This window comes from Stenella coeruleoalba (assembly GCF_951394435.1).
Source record: "Stenella coeruleoalba genome assembly, chromosome: 3".
In the NCBI taxonomy this organism is placed as follows: domain Eukaryota; kingdom Metazoa; phylum Chordata; class Mammalia; order Artiodactyla; family Delphinidae; genus Stenella; species Stenella coeruleoalba.
In genome coordinates, this window is record NC_137148.1 from 31457398 (window position 1) to 31482925 (window position 25528).

At 42.5% G+C, this 25528-nt stretch overlaps 1 protein-coding gene across 1 annotated transcript in view; it reads left to right on the forward strand.

Annotated features, from left to right (window-relative positions):
• The window catches only part of EGFLAM (EGF like, fibronectin type III and laminin G domains), a 173406-nt gene that overhangs the window by 55894 nt on the left and 91984 nt on the right, over window positions 1-25528 (forward strand). Inside the window, exons 5-6 of the mRNA XM_079915676.1 lie at window positions 6692-6809; window positions 8014-8149. Of these exons, the coding sequence (XP_079771802.1) occupies window positions 6692-6809; window positions 8014-8149 (254 nt within the window). The remainder of the gene's footprint in view (window positions 1-6691; window positions 6810-8013; window positions 8150-25528) is intronic.

Below are 25528 nucleotides of genomic sequence, written 5' to 3' on the forward strand. Positions count from 1 at the left end.
CTTGGACTATAAAATGAAGAGGCCAATTAGTAATGGTTGCCAACTGGGGGATTCTTTGTTCCCTGTGGGCATATGGAAATAGGTGTGGGCTTTCTAGTGAACAAGCTTCAGGGATTCTGACTCTCCTGCAATATGCAGGGTAGATCCGTACGAGGAAGATTTGTCCAGCCCCAATGCTGCCCCTCTTGCAAAACCCTGGAAAATACTCTGTTTCTGTGACCACTCAGGGAATGGAAATCCCTCCACTCTGGCCTGCACAGCCTTCCTCTGGACCTTTGGAAGAAGGCTGTTTGGAAGATAACCCTTTTCTATTTCCCTGTGCCTTCCATCTAATGATGCTAAATATTCCCAACTTCTACACAGACTTAACTTATAGAGTCAACTGTGAAGTTGAACCCAAGGTTACTAGCTGCCAGTGAAGGTTATTTTAGAAGAATTGTAGAATTTCCATGTTGAAACTTTGGCCCAGAGAAGTTAAGTGGCATCCCCAAAACCACACAGCTCTTTGGCTCTAGAGTCTGGGTCTCCTGGCTCCTAGTCCAGTGCCGTCCCAGTTCATGCCTCCTCTTAGCTGTGCTCACTGGATGCCCTCCCGGTGTAGGGGCTACTTGTCCAGACTAGTGAACAAGACAACATACAGCTTCATTTCTGGAAACAAACCACCTGGGTTTCCAGCAGTAGGAGAAAAGTGCAGCATGGAAGCAGGTAAAGGTGAGGTTTGATTCAAGGTCAGAGATTTAAGTTCAGAGCCATTCAGCACGGTTTCATCATGGCAAAGTGAACAGGGATTCAGTTAAGAATAGTCCATTCTTTTCAGGGGCTCCTCTTACATAGCTGTCCAGGTTGTTTTTGAACATTGGGTCTAACATGAATTAGAATGAAAGTTTAGCAGTCCCCAAACTCCACATAACAGTGATCCTAACAAGATGTGCATTCTTGTTCTGTCATGTAATGGTCTGGATATAACCAGTTCAGGGCTCTTCTGGTGGCTTCCTTGTGCCAGGATTCTTCCATCTCATTTCTTTGCCAACCCCTCTGGCCTGCCTCTCCATCACCCAAAATAGCTTACTGCCTCATCCACATTCCAGCCAAAAGATGAGGAAAAGGGGAAAGGGAACATATCATTTACTATCGAAGGGATAATTCAGAAATTGCCCTCAGCGTTTTTGCTCACATCCTATTGGACAGAATTTAGTCACATGGTCATATCTAGATGCAAGGGAGGCTGGGAAATGTAGTCTTTGAGTGGCCATGGTCCAACTGAAATGTACAGGGGTTCTATTACAAGAAAGGAGAGAATGGATACTAGGGGCAGAGAGTCATTCCTATCACAGACTGTGAATGGAGGGAATAGATCTGGTGCAGTAGACACAGAAAAGGCAGTTGGACATCTGAAAAACAAGGTGCTAGCCTGAGGATTAGATGTACTCCGTCTTGAGTCAGGCAATTGGAAGCATATTAAGTCATGCATTTTATCAGTGAAACCAGACCCATTCTTGCCCCGCCTAGAGTGTAGTTATATAAACTTTCTGGGTCCAGTTTCATCATCTATAAAATGAGGAGGATAAGACTGACATCTCAGAGCTGTTGTGAGAATTAAAGTGGCACTGGTACACAAGGATTTTATAAATTCCAAAATGGAGTATAAGTTATGATTATATTATGATTATACGATCATAAGATAAAAGTTGGTTGTTTCTGGTAGTCTGTGAGGGAGGCAAGTGTCCTGGGGAATAGCTCACTTGGTTGTAAAGTTGTTGGAACTTTCTTCCTGGGCTCAGTGAACTAACCAACTCGTCTTGCTTTTATCTTCTACAAATATAAATTTTCTGATCACATGACAGCCACTGGTGGTGTTAAAAGACAAAGGAGGCAACCTTTGGAAGGGGTTTTGTATTTCAGAAAGGGACACAAAGTAGGGTTATCTTGCAGCAATGCACCCAACTTTGCTCCCTGCCCCCCGCAAAAAGTATGGAAGGGGCCAGAGGAGACTGTGGAATTCACTCTGGCTTCTACCCCAAGAAAGCAATTTCTCTGACTTTGTTTCTCACCATCTTGTGCAGAAATAGGTCCAAGAGAGATAAATATTTTGACTCATTTTCAAACTTCCACAAGGTAAAAAAAAACACTTTTTCTACTTTGAAAAGGGTATTTTTAGCATCTTATCTGGTTTGATGAAGGCTGAAGTAGTGGCCATAAGACATTTAAGGACAGAAATAGAAAGACTTGTGGAATTGTGCAGCATTTTACTAAAAAATTCAAGGGTTATCACAAGTCACACTATTCTGAGAGATTCCATTTGGAAGGAGAGATATTGGAGGAAGAAGTGACAGTTAAATCATTGAATCCAACTCCTCTTTTTATGACCCCAACTACTCAGTCCCCTTGACCCTTGCTCTCTTATGCTAATCTACCAGCCTGTCAGCTCAGGAAAAGACACCAGAAAAGACTGGAAATAGTTAGCTTCTGGGAGGGTGACCCTCCACCTCTCAGAATATACCTGGGCTAAAGGTAGCACTGATCTTCAAACAAAAAGATTAGTTGTTTTTTAATCCACATTAAGAACTTCTACAAGTGTAGTTGCCCTTGGTTTTCAGTGATCACTTTTAAATTGCAGATACATAAATTTCCATGTTTATAGATAAAATAATTATCTGGTCTTCAGTGTTTATGATAAGAATTTTTTATTTAAATATTATTTAATATTTTTCATTCATGTATTATCCAATTAGAACTTGGTCCCTGGACTCAAACAAAGCAGGATTCAAATCCCCACTTTGCCGCTTAATAAATATACAGCCTTGAGCAGATCATTCACTTTTCAGAGATTCAGTTTTCTCCTCTGGAAGTGAAAATAAGAGTGACACCTACCTCATAGGCCTGATGGAAGGCTCAGGCTACATATGTTCCTGGAACAGAGAAAACACTCAATAAGTGGTAACTAATGGTAGCTGTATTTGGTATTGGTGCATATCTAATATCTACAGTAATCTATGAAACCACACCACTACCCCTGTACTTCATACAGTGTAATGACATCACAGGAGGAACGATTCTACAGCAAAGGCTGTGAGAGCATTGGGTTGGTTTGAAAGTGTGATTCCGCTTCCTTGGGAAAAACCTGGGAGGGGCAGTTGGGAGAGGAGGGAAACAGGAGTCTTGTATACACCTGGGGCCCCCAGCCTCCTAACCACCCAACTTGAAATGAAACCAGGAGACAGATGGTGGAACTAGGATGCACAGATGGAGAGTATTAGAGCAGGGGTGAGGATGGGGGACAGGGAGCTGTGAAAGCAGGACCATATGTTCAGCAGAGACCCCTTGTGCAGTTATATGTAGGATGCAGTCAGGCGGAGAGAGAAGGAAGGGAAAATTGGAGACAGACACTCTCTTGGAGGCTGTAGAAATGGCCCAAGTAAGGATTCAAGGGAAGCAGAAGAAGGGAACAGGTCTGAAAGGCATGTGGAGGTGGCTGGAGGGAGGTGGGTAAGAGGCAGTCAGTCTTGTCCCTGGGGTTACTAACCGGGGTCTGGGGCAGAGATACAGATGCTGTTAATCAAGTTGGAGGGGTCAGTAGGAGAAGTTGGTTCTCGATGAGGTCATCTGTTTATATCCTACATCTTGGTTTGATTTTTTTCATTCACTCAGTAGTTCATTTATTCATTCATCAAAAAGCACTGCTTGAGCATTTGCTACATGTCGGATAATGCTAAGCTTTGGGATGCCAGAGGAATAAGAACTTGCTTCCTGCCCTCAAGCAGGTGGGGAGAAGATGACCAGTAAACAGACAATTACAGTATAAGGCGAGTGTTGCTATGATTGAGGTACACCAAGGATGCCAGGGAAGCATAGAGGAGGGACGCCTAACAGACTGGGGGCTAGGGGGTCAGAGAAATGAGGTAATGTCTTAGCTGAACTGAGTCATGAAGGATGAGCAGGGGTGAGCCAGGCAGGAGCAGGGAGAAGGACATTCCATGGAGAGGGAGCAGCCAGTTCAAAGGCCCAGAGGCAAGGAATTGAATGGCATAAATGTGAGCCCTGCCAAGTCCTTAAGTATGACTGGAATGTAGAATGTAAGGAAGGGAGGTGGCGTGAGATGATGCTGGAAGGATAAACAGGGGGATGCAAAGATGCCATTGTAAGTGGAAGTGACATGATCAGATTTGGGTTCAGGAAAATAACTTAGCAGTGTGGAGTACGGATTGGATGTGCAGGAAGTATTGGTGGCCAAGAGAGTCAGAGCCATTGTCATCATTAGGAGGACTTGGACTTAAATGGCTGTGAGGATAAAACGACATAAACAGATTCAAGTGATACGAAAGAGTATTGGTAACTGATTGAATGGTGGTTAGGGAGGAGGGGTGGTGAACATAGAGAGGGGAGTGTTGAGAATTTCTGGTTTAGGTAATGAGAGAGAGAACACAAAGGGTGAAGCGCTTTTTCATTTTGTTTTTGGTAGTCAGAATAGGGATGGTTAGTTGAGCTTTGGTTATGTTGAACTTGAGTTGCATGGTAGTTGCTGGGTAGAGAAGTTCAAGAGGCAGTCACAAACCCATGTCTGGAGATCAAGAGGCAGGTTAGAGCTGGAGATGGTGGGAGATGTCATTCAAAGGTGCCAGAAGCTAAGGGAGTGGTAGATGAGCTTACCTAAGCAAGGCTACAGAGTGAGAGGAGATGGTGAGGGGTGAGCTTCTGGGAAAGACCAACACCTAAGGGGCCAGCAGAGAATGGGAAGTGGGTGGAGGATACTTGGAAGGAGCAACAAGAGAAGTAGAAGGAGACATGGAGGAGAAGTCACAGTTTCCAAGGAAACCAAGGGATTTCAGAAGCAAGGGTGGGCAACAGTATTGAAAGCTGCAAATAGTCAGGTAAAGATGGAGACATTCCCACTGGGTGGACTGCAGAGTTGTTGTGGTGACTTTGGTAGGAACATCTCAGTTGTTTGCAGTGAGGAGAGGCCAGACAGGAGCAAGTTGAGGAGTGAATAGGAGGTGAGAAGGTAGAGACAACTTCTTTAAGAAGGTTGCATCTCTGGAGAGGGGCACATGCACGGTGGGGAATAATTGATTGTCTAAGATAAGAGAGACTTGAGCACAGTAAATACTTAGGGAAGCATCAGGTAGATAAAGGAGAGGTTGGAGATACAGGAGAAAGAGAGGAGGGTAGACAGATGGAGTTCAGAGGCCAGGAGGTGAACCAAGCCCTAGACCAGTGGTTCACAAACCTGGCTGCCCATATCAGCATCACCTGGGGAACTTAAACTGACACCCAGGCTCTGCCCCCCAGAGGTTCTGATTTAAGTGGTCTGGAGTGGAATCTAGCCCTGGTATTTTTTTTAGATCTTCGAGTGATTCTACCGTGTTTTCAGGGTTAAGAACTACTGTAGTAAGTATTCAATAACTATTTGTTGAATCTTTTTAAAAGTTTTGTCGATCAGTTGATTAGTTCTCCTTAGCAACAGTGAATGTTTAATCATTTGCAGAGGATGTTGTGAAGAAATATAAGACAGGATACATGCTTTCAAGTGGCTTGCGATTCCATGGGAGAAATAGTAATACTTTTTAATATGTATAAGTGCTACTTCAGTGGCACAACACTTGGTAGGGTAATATCAGTTCTGTGTGGTCAGCTGTCGAGGGGAAGATTTTGGCCTCGGAGAAGGTGGAACCTACGTAAGTGGAGAAAAACAAGGGTTTCACACGCCTAAGACAATAATCATTACAATCCTGTTTCCTGAGGACATCCTTGGTGTCAGCTACTTTACATACATTATCCCAAATGTTGTAACTATGCAAGATAGTTATACATCATCCCCATTTTACAGAGGAAGAAACTAAGGCTCAGGGAATTTAATATCAAGGCCATAGCTAGCAATAAGTGGCAGAGTCAGAATTCAAGCCCAGGACTGACTGATTCCAAAGTCAGTATCCTTTCCACTACAGTGTACTGGGACCAGGGGCACCAGGCTCCCACTTACTATTTGGTACTGTAGTCTCAAGATGGGGCAAGTCATCTTCAGCTGGGACTTTTTGGTCTAGGCTGTTTGTGCAGGTGAAGTTCACACACACTTCCATCGTCAGTCCTAGTGGTTCTCAATGTGGGCGTTGATGAAATCACCAGCAGCCTCACTTGGGAACTTTTTAGGAATGCAAATTTTCAGACCCCTTCCCAGATTTACTGAATCTGAAACTTTGCAGGCCAGGCTTAGCAATTTGTTCTAAGAAGCCCTCCTGGTGATTCTGAGGCAGTTTAAAATTTGAGAACCAAAGTCTGAGTCCCTACTTTGTGGATATAAATCAAGAACCTCAATTTGCTGTCGTGGCTAGTCCCTGAGCATCTGTGATATGCCAATGGAAAGAAAGAACTGGGGGATTCTAACCCTGGAAAAGATTGTTACCTGAATTCCAGCAGCCTAGTACTCTCACTGAAGAACTCAGATGCTATGAGCGACATGAGTCCCAGTCCTATGACAGTGCATTGATTCCAATAAAGGATAATTCATTAGTCTTGGGAAATATGTCATGGTGTTTTCCTCTTTGCAAATTAAAAAACTTGGCCAATCCTAGAGAAAACAAAACAATCTCCCAAGCAAATTTCACAGGGGCCTCAAGATGCAACCCTCATGAGATTGTCTGGTTTGCCTCAAAAGAACTTCTGATCATTGACACATTTCCTGTTTGGTCATTGACAGGAGGAAGTGATCGGAGATTTGAAACCGGGCACTGAATACCGAGTAAGCGTGGCAGCTTACAGCCAGACTGGCAAAGGGCGGCTGAGCTCTCCTCGGCACATTACCACTTTGCTCCAAGGTAAAATCCGTTCAATTCATTAATAAGAAGAAAGTGATGGGTGCTATTCATTCATTCCTTCATTCAGTATATCAGTGAGGACCTACTGTGTACCAGGCACTGTGCTATGCTAGGCTCTGGGAATTCAGTGGTGAACAAAAACAGGCACAGCCCCTGCCCTCTCAGAACTGAGTGGCGTGGGTCAGGACATTATCTAACTAACGTGTGGCCGCGGATAGTGAGAAGTACTTCCCATGGCGCTGTAAGATCTTCCGTTGTAAGATCCGATATAGGGGTTCGATAAGGACTCCCTGAGGACATGACTGCTAAGTGGGAATTAAGTAAGTGGGAGTTAAGAAGGCGAGGAAGGGGAGTGCGAGAAGAGATCTTAGCGGCCAGCGGAACCCAACAAAGGCTCATTGAGGTGGTCTGCGCTGGACACTGGGGGACAAAAGTGGCTTGAAGACATCGTTGCTCATAGGAGCTCCTTGTGGAGGGAGAGGCACATGGTAGGCAGGTAGATCCAGTGCATCCGAGGTCCGCCCAGCTGGCTCTGGAAGCACTCAGAAGGAGCGCGTTCTCCACCCCAAGGCTCAGGGAGCGTTTCAGAAAGAACCATATCTTTGGCCCGGTGTTTGAAACCTGCATAGGGTTTTGCTTAGGAAGAGAAGGCAGAAAAAATACTTCCGGCCGAAGCAATAAAGAAAGGCTGGGAAATGTGAAAGTCTAGATATGAAAATAGTAACAGCAGTTACCTTGGGGTGATAGGATCATTCTACATCTTTACCCATGAGGCTTTTTCCAACTGTCCTACCATTGATATGTATTCTGATGATAGGGGGTAGGAAGGGTACACAAAAGAATTGAAAGTAAGTGACAGTAACGCTAAGCATTTAATTTTCCTTGTAGGTAAACATCAATTCCGACATGCTAACAGAGGTTCTAAAGGGTACACATCATTGTGTGTCCTGGGGTCCATAGTCTGGACACGATGTAGTTGTATTTCCAGCCTGGGGTGCTTGAGGAGAAGGGAAGACCAGCTCTCATTGACAAACCTTCCATGAATCCAGTTGTGATTTTGTGTGTGTGTGTTTGTTTGGTTTGGAGGGTGAGGCAGTTCTGAACAGAGGTGTTTAGGCTGTAGAAAGCACACGTTTTTTTATACATGAAACCTCTCCAGCAGCGAAGACCACAGCCAACTCTAGTTGTTCGCTGTCCTGCCTAGATTCCTGCCTGCTTCCAGGAGCACCTCAGCAGCTGCACGTCACTGTGGTTTCTGATTCCGAGGTGGCCCTATCTTGGAAACCTGGAGAGAGTGAAGGAAGCTCCCCTATTCAGTACTATTCTGTGGAATTCATCAGGTAAGTTAGTGGGTCACATTCAGAAGCCAAACGTACTGACCTCAGTCATTCCAAACACGATAGAAGACTCCACCGCCTGTGAATTTAAGAGACGACAAAGAGGCCTATATTTATACTCTGCCTTGGGCCAGCACCTGTCCCCAGCCCTCTTTGATGGTGGGTCATCTGGTTAACCTGTCTGTACCCACCTGACCTCTTCCCCACTTCCCCGCCACAGTCACACTGTCCTAGGCTCTGAAAACTCCAGAGGGACCCACTGCCAGCCTGCCTGCATTTCAAGCTCAAAACTTGCCTCCCTGGCTTTGAAACATGATGTCTGAAGTATATATTTGATGGTGACGTTTCTCGAGGGAGAGGAAAAAAAACCTTTAAAAACACGTGCAATGCATTGTTGCCTTTGCATCCATATCGCCGTGGGGAAAGTTTCTTGTTTTGGTTTCAGCTTTTTTCTCTTGTCTACCTCTCCAGCTCTCATAGTCAGCTTATCAGCGGCAGAAGAGTGATTAGAAGTTCTTCTAAGAACTTACAGATGTAAAAACCTGGATTCTCAATGCTGCTGTGTAATTTTAAGCAAGAACAAAACCAAAAAAACACCCACCCAACCAATGAGCAAAAGTTATTCCCCAGCTAGGGCTCTTCCTCTGAACTCTAGTTGCAGTTGACTTTTGAATCGAAGCACCTAGCTGATGAAACGACATTGTTCTCTACATTAAAGGTGATTGGGTTTGTCTGAGGCCGGTTGCTTCATGGATTCGTAAAGCCTTGCTCAGCACCTCATTCCTAGGCTCTCTGAAGCTGAGGCAAAGGATTCTGCCATGATTTCATTAGGTCTGCTTCTGTTTCTTGACTTCCTAGCCTATTTTTTGGTAGTAGATATTTGTTTCTTCAGAGAAGTACTGCACTGAGTCTCTTTAATGCTTGAGTACAGAGCTTGTTTCAGGCAGGACTTACTGAATTGCAAGTGGCAGGATCTTGAAAGAAGATGAGACCGTAATGTATTGGCCCCTATGAGTGTCAAGTCCTGTGACGACTCTAAATTTGGGGAAGACCAGTTCTGTATCGCATCCGCAGTCTGTCTCCATCCATCTCTGTGCTCTGCTCCCCCCTTTATTGGCTTTAGTTTCAGGCTTTTCCAGTATGGTGGCAAGATGGCCACCAGGCACTGAAGGCTTGCTGTCTACTAGCTCAGCTCCCCACTGGAAAGGAGTGGCTCTTTCTCAGGGGACACAGTAGAGTCTCAGTATTCATTCTAGCTGGCCAGGCTCTGGTCCCTCTTCATTCGCTGAGCCAATCACTGCGGCCAAGGAGAAGAGTACACTGACTGGGCAGATACGCGTCATATTCTGAGCTCTGGAACTAAAGACTGGTGGGTCATTCAGGCCTGAAGTACACAGACTGAGAGTTCAAGAGGGTTGGTTCCTCAAAGCGAAGTTGTGCAATTAATGGAAAAGGGAGGAGCAGATGCTGGGAAAATTAAAAAATAAATAAATAAAAGATGCCCCCGGCCAAGCTCCAGACCAATGCCCTTCAGTGAGGATAATCTACAATCCTTTGTTGAACAAATTTGGTAGGCAAAGCCTGGAATGTGTCTGGAGTAGAAAAGATTCTAAGCCTGGTTCCAAAAGTAGTTAAACTGCAACAGTGGAAAGTCCTAAAACTTCAGCTTTCTCATCTGTAAAACTTGGAGTGAAACTTAACATTTCTAATTTACTTGTCTAACATCAGCAAAGCAAAATGTAGTACTTTAAAATTTTGAAAACTGGGCAGTGTTTTTCATAGTAGCCCAGCAGGTCATCTGTGTGACCCTCAGCAAAGATGACGGTTATCATTTACTATTTTATTTTATTATTATTTAATTTTATTTATTTATTTATTTTTCGGTATGCGGACCTCTCACTGTTGGGGCCTCTCCCGTTGCGGAGCACAGGCTCCGGACGCGCAGGCTCAGCGGCCATGGCTCACGGGCCCAGCCGCTCCACGGCATGTGGGATCTTCCCGGACCGGGGCACGAACCTGTGTCCCCTGCATCGGCAGGCGGACTCTCAACCACTGCACCACCAGGGAAGCCCTACTATTTTATTTCTTAACATCTTTATTGGAGTATAATTGCTTTATAGTAGTGTGTTAGTTTCTGCTTTATAACAAAGTGAATCATTAATTTTGTGGTAAAACATGTATTTCTTTCTTAAACTTCAGTCTGGCATATTGGCAAAAGGTGGAAATTGCAGTTTCTTAACCTGTGTGTACAACTGAAAGTAGAAAATGAGATGGATTTAGAGCCAGAACTGGAAGGGAGTGCTTGCTGCTTCCTCTACTGCCAGCAGGGGGCCCTGTGCAAGTCACTTCACCTCTGTAGTCTCAGTGCCTCACATAGTTTAGGGTCCCCAAAAGGAGAGCGTTTTACAAGAACTTGGGTGCAAGTAGTTTATTTTATTTGGAAGCAGGAATGAGAAGGTTGGGTGAGGGATGGAGGACATATGACTGTGTGTTACAGAAGTCACTTCTGCAGGCAATGGGGGCCTCTGTAGGGGCTTAATTCTATGGAGATCTCTCTGGAGCACACAGAATTCCTCTCTAATTTGCCTATCAAAAAGGCAAGAGCAATTTCTCTAATGATTAATGATGTTGAGCATTCTTTCATGTGTTTGTTGGCAATCTGTATATCTTCTTTGGAGAAATATCTATTTAGGTCTTCTGCCCATTTTTGGATTGGGTTGTTTGTTTTTTTGTTATTGAGCTGCATGAGCTGCTTGTAAATTTTGGAGATTAATCCTTTGTCAGTTGCTTCATTTGCAAATATTTTCTCCCATTCTGAGTGTTGTCTTTTGGTCTTGTTTGCAAATCAAAACTACAATGAGCTATCATCTCACACCAGTCAGAATGGCCATCATCAAAAAATCTAGAAACAATAAATGCTGGAGAGCGTGTGGAGAAAAGGGAACACTCTTGCACTGCTGGTGGGAATGTGAATTGGTTCAGCCACTATGGAGAACAGTATGGAGGTTCCTTAAAAAACTACAAATAGAACTACCATATGACCCAGCAATCCCACTACTGGGCATATACCCTGAGAAAACCAAAATTCAAAAAGAGTCATGTACCAAAATGTTCATTGCAGCTCTATTTACAATAGCCCGGAGATGGAAACAACCTAAGTGCCCATCATCGGATGAATGGATAAAGAAGATGTGGCACATATATACAATGGAATATTACTCAGCCATAAAAAGAAACGAAATTGAGCTATTTGTAATGAGGTGGATAGACCTAGAGTCTGTCATACAGAGTGAAGTAAGTCAGAAAGAGAAAGACAAATACCGTATGCTAACACATATATATGGAATTTAGGGAAAAAAATGTCATGAAGAACCTAGGGGTAAGACAGGAATAAAGACACAGACCTACTGGAGAACGGACTTGAGGATATGGGGAGGGGGAAGGGTATGCTGTGACAAAGTGAGAGAGAGGCACGGACATATATACACTAACAAACGTAAGGTAGATCGCTAGTGGGAAGCAGCCGCATAGCACAGGGAGATCAGCTCGGTGCTTTGTGACCACCTGGAGGGGTGGGATAGGGAGGGTGGGAGGGAGGGAGACGCAAGAGGGAAGACATATGGGAACATATGTATATGTATAACTGATTCACTTTGTTATAAAGCAGAAACTAACACACCATTGTAAAGCAATTATACCCCGATAAAGATGTTTAAAAAAAAAAAAAAAAGGCAAGAGCCATTTACGCGCTGGCTTCTGTCCTCTTTTTGTTGATTGAACGTTTCCCCCCGAGGTACAACTTCCCACCCTTCTAGGCTCTGCTGGCCCTTGGATTAAGGAGGCAGGTCCAGGGAAGAAGGAGGAGTGTTGTGAGCACGGCATGTGCTTGAGGTTCGATGCTGGTCTTGCGAGGCAAGTTGAGCTCACATGAAACTCTCCACATGACAGCCGCAGCTGAAATCAGAACTGGGAGAAGGGGAGGTGACACAGGCCCCAGAGGCATTGACGACAATGTCCTTACAATGCAAAATATGGGTGATAACTTCTTGCAGCCTTATAGCGTGTCCTCATTAGGAGGATCAAGTGAAATCACATATGAGAAACAGCTTTCTACAAAGCTCTTTTGACATGTACATGTCAAAAACCAAGCTAAGGAAAAGGAGGTATATGTGGGTGTTATGTACCTACATTTAACAATTTTAATTCTTCTCCAACAAAAACACATCTTAACATTCAAACCTCTAACATTTGAGGGGCTCAGACCCCAAATTCTTATGTATAAATATTTTAAAAGTATATACCATTTTAACAAACTGTTAAATATTTGTTATATCTGTTTATCTTAACAAATATACCTCTACAGTGTCCTGGAGACATTGTAGATGTCTTCATATTTAGAACTCTTGGATATCTTGGTGTTCCAAATGGAACATGGTAGCATAAGGAAAGCCAGCTCCTGGCTCCAGCCCCTATACTAGGAATTCTGCTCCTGCTATCTCTTCCAGAATATGTAACCTCGGTCAAGTTATTTAATCTCAAGACCTCCATTTCCTCATCTGTAACATCAAGTTCATGTGACCCTCATAGCAGGGTTATTGTTCATAGCCTTCATAAAGTGTTTATACATAGTAGACATTCAATAGCTGTTTATTTCCTTCCCTCCCTACCACTCTTGCCCCTTTACAAAGAAAGAAATTGGGACTCAATTGCTTAAGTTGCTTTGCCAAGGTAAAATGACTGGTTAGGGACAAAATTAAAATTAGAACTGAACTCTCTCGACTTCCAGCCCGGTGCTCTTTCTACAAAACCCCATGTCCCCTTCATGTCTGTGACCGACCTTCAGAGATGGAATGCTGGACTCCGCCCACCTGGAGAGCTGCTGGCTGGGGAAACGGGAAGCCTCATCTTAGGCTGCTGTTGGCTGTTACTCCAGAAAGGAAGCTCTCGCAGCATTTAATGTTTGGCTGCAAAATAAATCCCCACATTCGTTTGTAAACATCTCAGAGTCTATCCCATTTCAGTTGAGAGCCTGAGGATATGTGTTTAAAGAGAGCTTTCCTGGGCTCTAAATCAGAAACTGCAGTCAGTGTGAAAAGCTTTGGGGGCCTACAGTTATCTATTTTTCCCAGAGAGGACTGTTTAATGTTTAACATTGAATTCTTTTTGCCCAGATGCCTACTGTGTACACAAACACCTGTGACAGGTCTCTGGGTGAGCCAAAAGTGTCTTTTCCTATCCCAGAGGCAGGCCTTTGACAGGCCAAGGCTAGGAAATTGTAGAAATCAGTGTATTGCCAGAAGTTCTCCTCAGATTTCACCCACCTGAATGTGAAGTTTTTGTCTGAGTTCTGTCACTGGAGGATGAGGTTCCAGTCCTCTGTCTTGGTAGGTGCTTATTCATCAGTTGCCCTTATTCAGTGAGGATGATGGTGTCAAAGGCGTTGTTGGGAAATAGTCTCAGAAAGCTTTTAAGGAAATATGTAACTGGCTAATAAGAGATTAACCTGAAAAATTACACTAGACCAGGGTGTGGGGTACTGACTGCTTACTCGCTAGTGTTGTTCATATTTTGGGTGGACATTCCATGTGTTTGTGATGCTGTCTTAGGTCATGGGCTTAGGACTAAGCAAATTTTTGTTCTTCTTCCAGCTTCTGCCTCCTGTAAAATGGAGGATGCCCACAGGGTGAGCACCTTGAAAGGGTGCTCTCAGTGATTGTATCAGAGAGGAGACTTGGTCTCTGGCTCAGGCAGGATGAGAGTAATCTTCATAATGTCTCCCGAAGTTGGCCTGGGGACTATTCATCAACTTCCTTATTTACAGTAGATTTAAAATTTTTAATCAGTGTAGAAAAGATTTGAAGAGGCAAATTCTAAGTAAGCCTGCAAGCTGTAACATATTTCGCAATGTTTTTAAAACTTTTTCTTCCTGCTTTTCTAAAACAGAAAAAACATACATTCGAAGTAGGAAGAATATATATGTATATATTTTTTGCCTGCTGTTGGGTCTTCGTTGCTGCACGCGGGCTTTCTCTAGGTGTGGCGAGCGGGGGCTACTCTTTGGTCCACGGGCTTCTCATTGTGGTGGCTTCTCTTGTTGCAGAGCACGGGCTCCAGGTGCGTGGGCTTCAGTAGTTGTGGCACGTGGGCTCAGTAGTTGTGGCTTGCGGGCTCTAGAGCGCAGGCTCAGTAGTTGTGGCACACCAGCTTAGTTGCTCCGCGGCATGTGGGATCTTCTCGGACCAGGGCTCGAACCCGTGTCCCCTGCATTGGCAGGCGGATTCTTAACCACTGCGCCACCAGGGAAGTCCCAGGAAGAATATTTTATTTCTAAAGTGATACTGGAAATTTCTTTGTGGGCAACAATCTTAGTGTTCATTAAAATAAGAACCAAGCATAAATATAGCTACCTATGTTTTAAAATATTTTGTCTATAAATATCTGAGAAACTTTCCTCCTTCTGCCTAAGAATTTCCCCAGGGTAAGTGCTTTTCTCATAAGTGAAAAATATATACTATGATGGCAATGAAAACCCGAAGACCTGGACACACAGTCCTTACCAGTAATGTTTCCATTGGGGTGCTGTGTTCCATATATGCTATCTATCAGGTTGGTTAAAGGTGAAAATAGTTCTCATTCAACTTACCTATACAGTTGAGTCCCCTGCACATGAATGAGTTCCGTTCTGAGAGCACATTTGTTAAGTCCAATTTGTTCGTAAGTCCAACAAAGTTATCCTAGGTACCCAACTAACACAATCAGCTATATAGTACTGTACTGTAATAGGTTTATGATACTTTTCACACAAAGAATACATAAAAAACAAACACAAGAAATGAATAAAACGTTTCTTAATCTTACAGTACAGTACCTTGAAAAGTCCAGTAGTACCAGCTATATCACTGCTGCCTTAACGCTTGCTTCCGGACATCCTGGGCTTGAAATAAAGATACTGTACTACTGTCTCTATACAGTACTGTACGGTTAAGTACACAAAAGCACAACCACTTGCAGAGGATGCACGCATGTGACAATGTACTCCAGACACATGAACTAACTGACATGATTGGACAAGCGAATGCACGTTCGCATCTTTGAAAGTTCCCAACTTGAAGGTTCGTATGTAAGGGACTTACTGTAGCTTTTCTGTAGGTGTAACCTGATTGGTTAAAACTGCTTCAGAGTTTTGTAGTGTCAGTTGTTGGAAAGGGCAGATTAAAGCTTTCAGTGGCAATTTTTAATAAAAAGTCCACCAAGGCTAATTTTGGGTGCATGTGAAAGTTCAAAATATTTCTGTGTGTTTTAGGGATAGGTCAAGAAATGATCTCTAAATCTCAGCCCAAGACACTAATACTAAAAATACGAAAGAGCAATGCTTCCTTTCTTTTCCCTTTCACACCTTTCTGCCTAAATAATTCCCTGGTCCCTTGCAGATGCCTTCCATAATAAGACTTGCAAAATTCATCTTCACGCAGAGCTGCTTTTAAGCTGATTGCAATGTCTACGTATTGGTTTTACTTGAGAATCTCAAGGTCTTGCACACCTGGGTGGTGCATTGAAATTATTATTTCAAAATAATTTTGAAAATTATTTTACAAATTGATATTTTTGTCAAAAGTCATCTGTCTTTCCATCCCATCATCAGCCTACAAGTAACAAATGAATTTAATTAGTTTCCTCCTAAGAAGTGACCCTGCAAAGGCTGTTACTGACATGAAGATCAAGTGTGGGATTCAGAGCGGAAGCTGAACGGATTATGGATTTTCCTTGAACAGTTTTAAGGGATGATGTGATATGACTTATGGTCAAGGGCACAGGCTATGAAAGTTAAAGAAGTGTTTCATTCAGAATCGAGACTTACAGTCCAATGCTTGGTATCGTCTCTCAGGTTTAAGTTTGTCCAAATGTGGAATCAGAAGACACAGCTCTGAGCTGGCCTCTAACCCTGGGGACAAATGGCTTGATTCCAGTTTTAAGCTTCCTTACATATGAAATAAGGCTGGACTGCTTGACCTCTAAAATCTGGTGGCTCTGATTTTCTGTCCTCGTGACAAAGGTGAGGAAGTATAGGTGGTTTACTACACAGGGCTCTGGACCTGTCTTCCTGGCCCAACCCTTGCCTCCACCACTTTTAAACCATAAGGTTTTAGTTGCATTATTTAACTTCTCTGTGCCTCAGACAGAAGAATGGGGATAACGATTTACTTACCTCATCGAGTTGTTGTGAGATAAAGCGAGTTGATGCACACGAAATGCACAGAATAGCACCTGTTATACAGTAAATGCTCAATCAATGCAAACTGTTCTTATTAAGGCTTTTATGATAGGTCTTTCCTGCTTTCCTTTATAGCCATGTTCTTTCTTGGCTAAAGGTCTTTATGCTTGCTATACTCTGCCAGGATATATCTTCTACTTCTTTACCTAGTTAACTCTTGGTCATCCTTCAGTTCCCCTGCTTAAGTACCACTTCCTCCAGGAAGCCTGCCCTGAACCCTGCCCACCACCTCAGACTAGGTTAGGTACACCTGCGACACTTACTAGCAACACTCAGCACACTTGTAGTTCATTACTTGTTCGAAGTCTGTCCTCCGTGCCGGGACATGAGGGCAACGTCTTGACTAGCTCCCTTCTGTGGAATATGGCACCTACATGAAGTAAACATAGCACGTGTCAAGTAGGTGCTGGAGAACATTTGGATACAGGCAGTCATGTGATTGCATCCAGAGAGTGACAGCTAGCTGCCCCCTTGCGCAAGATCCTTGACCTCTCTGAGCCTTACTTCCCTTGGCTGGAAAGTAGGGATGATAATCGTGGATACCTCGGGAGGGTTGTGAAGAGAAATAGATGTCTGTACAGTACTTAGAAGAGTGGCTTATGGAAGAATATTTTTAAGTGTCAGTTCTTTTCCTTACCCTGAGCCCCATGGTAATGGAAACGTATTGCCCTACTAGTCACAGGAGATAGAATGAATCCTTTACCGCTAATTTCCAAGGCCACAGCAGTAACCAATATCATTCCTTACAAACTGCAGAAATAAAAGGCAGACAGAATCCAACCTGGATCTGCAAGCACGTCCCCTTTCCTTCCCCCCGACCCAAAGTTACTTATTGCTTTTGTTTTCTCATCATAAAAGGGATAGTGGTATGTGGTAACGCTTCAGATAATACCCAATGTGTAAGACTAACTTGAAAGCTACCCTTGTGGTTTTATTTCGTATTGAATGATAACTTGTGTTTCGGAGCCCTTCATACCTGCAAGTGAATTGCCAACTTTTTTCATAGCGTTTTACTAGAACTTATAGCAATAAATGGGCAAATGGCTGCAATATTTAACAGTGATGTAGCCCTGTGTTGGTTTTCCTGCCGCCCAAAATTATAGAGCTTGATACAGTTAAAGAATCGTTCTTATACAATTAATCAATTTTGAGGAGAATGGGAAAAAACAGCAACAAAAATCTCCCTTTCTTTTCAAGAAATTGTTTAGGAAGTTGTGCCAATTAAGTATAAGCCTTCCTTACGGCCAACAATAGAATTAGAAATAAGCAAGAGTGGGCTTGTTTGGGTGTCAGCTGACATTGCATATTAACAAGTGGTGTTTTGTGAAAAATTCCTTTTTCTTACCTTTAGTTTCCAAATTGAAAACCTCAGAACCACTTTCCAGAGTGGTATGTAGTCCCAGAAATTCTGGTAGCCATCCAGTTCCTCCATTCAGGCTCAAATGGAAGGGCGATTCTGAATGTTTTTGCAGAAGTTTGACCTACAGTTCTGCAAATTGATCCCTTAAAGCTTCAGTCCCTCCTACCGTGAGCTTTCCTGATGTAATATCCCTGGTCAGACTGATGGGAGTTGACACAAATTGAATTCTTGTGTACCCGTGTTGGGAGCCATTTGTAAACTGTAAATGAAAGTGTGCTCTCCAGTTGCCCCATCAGGGACAAATTGCTAGCTGAGCTTATCATTACCCCATTCTATCCATCTGCTTGTCATTTGGTTGGGTGGAACCAATTCATTAATAAAGAAATACGGCTGGAAGCTGCAGGTCAAATAATACATCTTTCTTTTTTTTTTTTTCTTAACTGTGATTACTTAGTGCTTTTGGACTGCCTCTGCAATTCATTTTAGTATAGAGCAAATCCTGCATAACACCAAGTCTGTAAAATTGAGAGAAACTCGGAGGCCTTTCTGAGCATGAGGTTTTCTTTCACTCCTGGCGTATTTACCCTGGATAACTATGGGATCTTAAAGCAGGGTGCTTACCCTGCAGTCTGTGGATCCCCAAGGGGCTCATGGATGGAAGGCGAGGGGTCCCTGAACTTCGTTGGACAAAAATTACGCTCTTAGTTTTACCGACTGAAATGTAATGTTTTCTTCAAATATGAATGTAATCAACGAACTGCAGTGGCATTAGCAATTCCTGTGACTTTGTCACTATTAGAATCACAGATATGTTCTTATCCCATTACAATTGTTGCACATATCTCAAAATACCAGTTATGGTTATCACTACTATGAAATTATTAAATCCATTGCTAAGTATTGTTATTTAATGTGTTAATGAAGAAGTATGTATATTAATATATCATAATTTTTTATTGTTTTCATAATTGTTTCTAGTATAACTGGTTTCCTTTGTGATCCTATGCATTTTATGCATTTAAAAATATTATTCCAAGAAGGGATTCACAGATTTCCGCAGACTGTCAAAGTAGCACAAACAAGGTTAAAGACTGTTGTCTTAAACAGTTTTTTTTTTTTTTTTTTTGTCTGCATTGGATCTTCATTGCTGCGCGCACGCTTTCTCTAGTTGTGGCAAGCAGGGCCTACTCTTCATTGCGGTGCGCAGGCTTCTCATTGTGGTGGCTTCTCTTGTTGCGGAGCACTGGCTCTAGGCGTGTGGGCTTCAGTAGTTGTGGCACGCGGGCTCAGTAGTTGTGGCGCACGGGCTTATTTGCTCTGCAGCATGTGGGATCTTCCCGGACCAGGGCTCGAACCCTTGTCCCCTGCATTGGCAGGTGGATTCTTAACCACTGTGCCACCAGGGAAGTCCAAGACTGTTGTCTTAGACCAGGGGTTGGCAAATTTTTCTGCAGGGTCAGGTAGTAAATATTTTATGCTTTGCCAGCTATGTGGTCTTTTTCTCAACTATTGAGCTCTGCCCTTGTAGCAGGAAAGCAGCCTAGACAATACCTAAACAAACAGTTGTGGTTGTGTCTCAATAAAACTTTATTTACAAAAACTGGCAGGCAGCTGAAGTTTGCTACCTGCTGGTTTAGGGCATTGTGTTATTGCTAACGTCTAAGTTTGAAGATATTTGAATTCAGCTCAATTCACCCTTTACTGGATACTTACTATGTGCATGCATTCACCCAAACATGTATGTATTGAGTATCTTCCATGTGCAAAGCATGTGCAAGAGATTTCGGGGTGAATCAGCTATTGCCTCTGCTTGGACAGTCCAGTGGGGAATGCAGGTGAGCAGAGTCCAGAGCTGTGAGTGTTGCGGGCAGGGGTGGGGGCCAGGGGCCTAGAGGAACACAGCCTTGACATCTAACCCAGTTTTGAAGGAATCTGGGAAGGCTTCTTACAGGAACTAAGGAGGACATATCAGCAATAACCAGGCACAAGGGGAGGGAGGAAGCAGTGTGAAAAGGCTCAGGCCACAAGAAGCTGCTCAAGCAGTGGCTTGGAGGCAAAAAGGAGGTGTTCTTGGACTTGCTTAGAAGCCTGGAGCTCTGTGTAGTGAGAGATAAGGTTGGGTAGGTAAGCAAGGTTTGGAGCAGGAAAGCCTTTATAAAGGATCTCCTTTTGTCCTGACAGGAATAGGGAGCTATGGGAAGGGTTAAGCAGAAAAGGAATTGATAGTATTTGCATTTTGAAAGATCATGCAGACATTCCAAGGAGCATGGAAATGAATAAGACAATCAGCATGTTAATGCGCTCACAGCCTAGTAGGGAAGACAGAAATATACAATTCCATTAGAAGGTGGTATATTCAGTGTAATGGTAGAATCAGATTTAAGCGGTAGGAGGACCCAGAGAAGAATCTTTTCAATTCTGTGTCTGAAATGATGCTTAGAAGGAATAACATGAAGGAAAATATTGAAGGAAGGAGCCTCCAAATAATCCAAGGTCCTCCAGAAAACATTAAACCATGGAATGCTAGGTCCCATACCGAGGGAGGGAGGACGCACATATCTCTGGTTGTACTGTAATTAGGCTTTTGGTCCCCTCCATCTCAGGCCTATAGAGTGGCCTCCACTGTCAAGGCCATTGGGATGTTCTGTGGATCCCCAAGAGGGCTGTTTTCTGCTCCAACGAGTTCCTCTCTCAGAAGTATTTTCTTAGCCGGATTTAACCATTCCTAGCCCAGTTTCCTAGTTCATGTCTGTAACGTGCTTGAATATCACTCCCCACCTCAGCTTGAACTTTCTAGAGAAGGGGTTCTCAGCCCGTGGGCTCATTAGAAGGTAAAGAAATCTGCTGAGGGGGTCCTGACCAACAGGTGTTCAAAAGTAAAATGAAACAGAAAAGAAAGTATCAGAAGGCATCACACGTAATAAAAATAAGAATTATTTCGTGAAACTCGTGTTTCAGCTATGTGTGCGTATTTGTGGTGTGTACCGGGTCACAGTGTTCGACGTATGTCTTATCGTGGCTCATTCACAAATGTTGAAACACAGTGCTCTAGAGAGTGATGTATCTAGAGCATACTTGGAGTTTCACAGGCTGCATTTCCACTTTATGAACATTTGTCTGTAAGTCATACATTTGTCTTCATGGCTGAAAAAATCTGTTTTCTTTATTCTTGGAGTTCTAGAGTTGGAAGCACCCTCTAAGGTATTCTAGAAGGAAAACCTCTTGTCCAGTGTTTTTCAAATTATGGGTCACAACACTTCAGTGGGTGGTGAAATCAATTTAGTGGGTTCTTATCAGAATTTTTAAAAAAAGAAGAAAAGAAAGGAAAAGAAGAGGAAATAGCAAAGGGAATAACGTAGTATGGATAAGTATTTTTTCTTGAAACTTTTCTTTCAGTTTTGTACTCACATGTGAGCCATATACGTATAGTATACATATATGAATAGGTATATTGGGTTGCTATACAAAAATGTATTTCCTACTGTGAGTTGAGTGAAGTCCAACCTTCTTACTGTGTTCAGGAAGTAGCTGGTTACATTTCTGATGGATGGCTACCCAACCTCTGCTTCAAGACAGCTGCTGATGCAGAGCTCAGCCCTTTCGTGCAGTTGGCTTTGTTGTCAACCATTCCTAATTACCATCAAAGGGTCTTCTTTATAACGCACTGCCATTGGCTTCCCTGTAAGGAGCCATTGGGCCTCCTAGTCCGATATGGAAAACACAGAAGGCATCGTCCCCATCTTCATTTGACTGTCTATCTCCTATCTAACGACACTGGCATATGTTCACTATATCCTCTCTACCCCAAGCCAATCCATACCAGCCCTTTGAACTCTGCCTCAAGTGGAGATGGGTCTAGAGCACTTCTGCCAAGTGATCAACCTAGAAAACCACTTTTTCCTAGGATATGGACACTAGGCCTTTTCCACAGCAGGTAGTCCAGAGGATTCATATTGAGTTTGTGATCAATGCCCCCTGCCTTCCCCATAGATCTTTGCCACACCAGGTTTTCTCTGCTTTATTTCTATGCCATCAGCTTTTTAAAAAACCTAATATAAGATTTTACATTTATCATTTGAGTTGGCTTTGCCCTTGTGTTTCTGCACACGGAGGTCATTTTGACTTTTTATTCTGTCATGAATGTCTTGTGAGGTCACGTCCCAAGCAACTATTTGCATTTCCTAAAGTTCTTCTTTTTCAGATAGTTTGTTAGTGTATATAAATGGAACTGACTTTTGTATTTTTTTTGTATCTTGCAACTTTATTGAATTTGTTCATTAGTTCTAACAGTTTTGGGGTGGCGTGTTTAAGGTTTTCTATATGTGATACCATGTCATCTGCAAACACAGACAATTTAAGTTCCTCCTTTCCAATTTGGATGGTGTTTATTTCCTTTTCTTGTGTAATTGCCCTGGCCAGGACTTCTAGTAGTAGGTTTCTTAGAAGTGGTCAGAGTGGGCACATTTGTTTACCCTTGTTCCTGATATTAGAAGAAAATTTTTCAGCTTTTCACTGTTGAGTGCTAGCTGTGGGCTCGTCATATATGGCCTTTATTATGTTGAGGTAAATTCCTTCTATACCTAATTTGTTGAGAGTTTTTATCGTGAAGGGATGTGGAATTCTGTCAAATGCTTTTTCTGCATTTATTGAGACGGTCCTCTGGTTTTTTTCTTTTATTTTGTTAATGTGGTGTATCAGATTTATCGATTTGACTATGTTGCATCCCAGGGATAAATTCCACCTGATCACGTAAGATCATTTTAATGTGCTGTTGAATTTGGTTTGCTAGTATTTTTTCTATTTCTGTGAAAAATGCCATTGGAATTTTAATAGGGATTGCATTGAATATGTAGATTGCTTTGGGTAATATGGACATTTTAACCACACCTCGAAGGTATCACCTACAATTTCTACTTACAGTTTTTTCAAGTTAAAAATCTAAAGTCACTTGCAAAGTTATCTGACTACAAACTCATTCTAGAATTTTATAATCTTCTTTTCACTCTTTTACAGTTGGCTTGCTTTCACTTAGTTCAAAGGCAATTATGTTTTAGTGGTTCAGCTTTACCAAGTCTTTCAAAACCATTAAACATAGCTATCACTTATATTTTTTACTCATATTCACTAGTTTATATAATATGGCATTAAATAACATAATTACAATAACAAACATGAAAGTCATAAATAAATTTAGAAATAAACACAATGGACTCTTGATAAGCCAACAGCTGAATTAGTAGGAACTAATGAGGATCATTGGTTAATCTAACAAACTGGTAGAGGCTGACAAGGAAAGCTTTGACTGTGTGATATGCAGAGGTACTGTATATTCATTTACCTACTTACTTATGGCTAATGTTTTTATATATTATACCCATCTTTTATATAGGTTAATTGATCATTCATGTTAGGAACCCATATTATTTATGCTCTTTGGATATTCCACACTATATTTTACATGTAGTTGGTGCTTAATTTATCCACATTCATACATAGAGCTAATGCTGCACTCATCTCTTCTCCACCCAGAGATGCCCTATTCCTCTTCAGTTATCACAACTCAAATATATTTGAAATCTAGCTTAAATTCTTCCTGGTCTCATATACGTTCCCCAGGATGCCAGTTCACATTGACCTGTTCAGATATGGCTCTTGAAATATGCAACTTTGCACTGGCTTCCTAATGGTCCTTAGATATATTATCTGCCAATTAGATTATAAATTCCCTGAGAATGGAATTGTGTTTATAGTTCCTTAGAGCCTCCCAGAATATAACTTCTGTGATGGATTCATGGTTGAAATCATTAATCACTTGCCAACTGAATAGCCCAAGGCAGTCACCTACTGGGTTTGATGGTACCAAGAAAAATGATTGTCCACTAAGGGTGAACTTGGCCATAGTTGAGGTGATCAAAATGCCACAAGAAAGGGAAGAAAACAGAAAAATATACCACCCTGTGGTATTATGACTTTGGATAAATTATTTTCCTTCAGTGTCCACGTGGGTAGAATGAGAGAATGGACTAGACAGTGACTCTAAAAGTTTTGGGATCATGATTATCTTTGAGAATCTGATAAGAAGCTGAGGACGCTTTTCTTAGGAAAATGAAGTTCACACATAGAATCTTGCACGTAATTTCTGAGAGCCCTCAGACACTTGGACCAAACAATCTCTAAGACTCCTGATAACCAGGCTGGATGCTAATACTGCCAGTGGTAATGCTTCCTCCCACCAAAATGAACCAGTGGGTGTTTTGATTACTTGAATCAGCTAACTGGGTTTTGAACAGTCACTGCTGACCGAATTGTATCTGTCCCACCTGAACTCCCCCACCCAACCACCTTCCAAAGGTGTCCTACTGACCTTCTGAGATATAGGATGCACAACCCAACCCTATCCCACTACTTGGAAAAGTTTTTAAGAGCCTGCCCTACCGGTGGCTGCCCGTCTTTACCTGGGACGGCTGCACTTTCTTAGGCTGCTTCTTCCCCTCTAGGCTTTTCCTGGTTGGGGAAATTGGGAGGCTAGTGTTGCTATGGTGATTTGACTGGCAACTTTGTAGTTAGGATGATTTTCTTTAGTGAAAAAAGATAAAGTTATTGTTTGAGGCTGAACTAAGACAATGCTTTTGCCTGATTATCTCTCTCTCAACCTTGCCTTTGCACTTTTGTACCTCAAGAGACTCTAAAAACATTTAAATGCAAAACCCATGACAAAATCAGGGGCAAAATGTTAAAGGTTTTGGACTGGTATTCAATCTACATGAGCTTTCCTCTCTCACTGTATATAATGTAATTAAATGTTAATGATGTCAATCTCTTATTCGCTGAAAGCTTTCTTTCTTGCATTAAATGAGCAAATAGAAAATAATCTCTTTTTTTGTGGGGGATGGGAAGCTGTAATTTTTTACATGAAAATTGTTGCAGATATTTGCAGGTAGCCCTGGGTAGACAGTGGCACATTCTGAGAGCAGTGACAGGTCCTTTCCTCTATAAATGCCACAAGAGAAACTTAGCAAAGGATAACAGGAGAGTTTTATCTACAGATCATATCTTTCCTGACTTTACTGTTAGGCATCCCTGTGGCTTTCCTCTGTGAAGTGATTTTGTTCTAATTTCAGTTTGTAAATGTGTTTCCTTCCACTCACGAGGTTTTCTCTTTGATGACAAAGTTAGTTTACATGAGAAATCCATCTTTAGGGAAAGGATACCGAGAAAGAGAAAGGAGCCCTACATCCTACAGTGGACATGCTTGTGACCTCTGCTTCTCCAAACACATGAATTCTTGTGAGATATGGGCCCCATAAACTCCTCATCAGCACGGTGAGCCCAAGGAAGCATCTTTTGCTGGGCTTAAGGACTCCATCTAGCTTTCAACAATTCTTGCTAATGAAAAACTAGAAGAGCACATATTAGAGAAATCTGTGTACCATCCAGGCATCTCCTTTTAACAAAATGAGTCTTTACCTCCTTGCCTATTAAGTTGTTCGTAAAGGGCAAACATCAATATTTTTTGCTTCCTGCCTTCCTCTAAATATCTGTGAGCAGAGGGGTTTAACAATAGAAGAGCGGAGAGGTTGGTTGGGGAGCAAACTGAAAGATGGAGAATCTCCTAATCCCTATCACCCCAATTTTTCATTCAGCATCAAGGATCTTCTTAATCTGATCTTCCCCCATCAACCCAAGTTGGTCTCACCATTTATCAGCTGTGTGACCTCAGGCAAGTTACTTACCCATTCTGTGCCTTAAT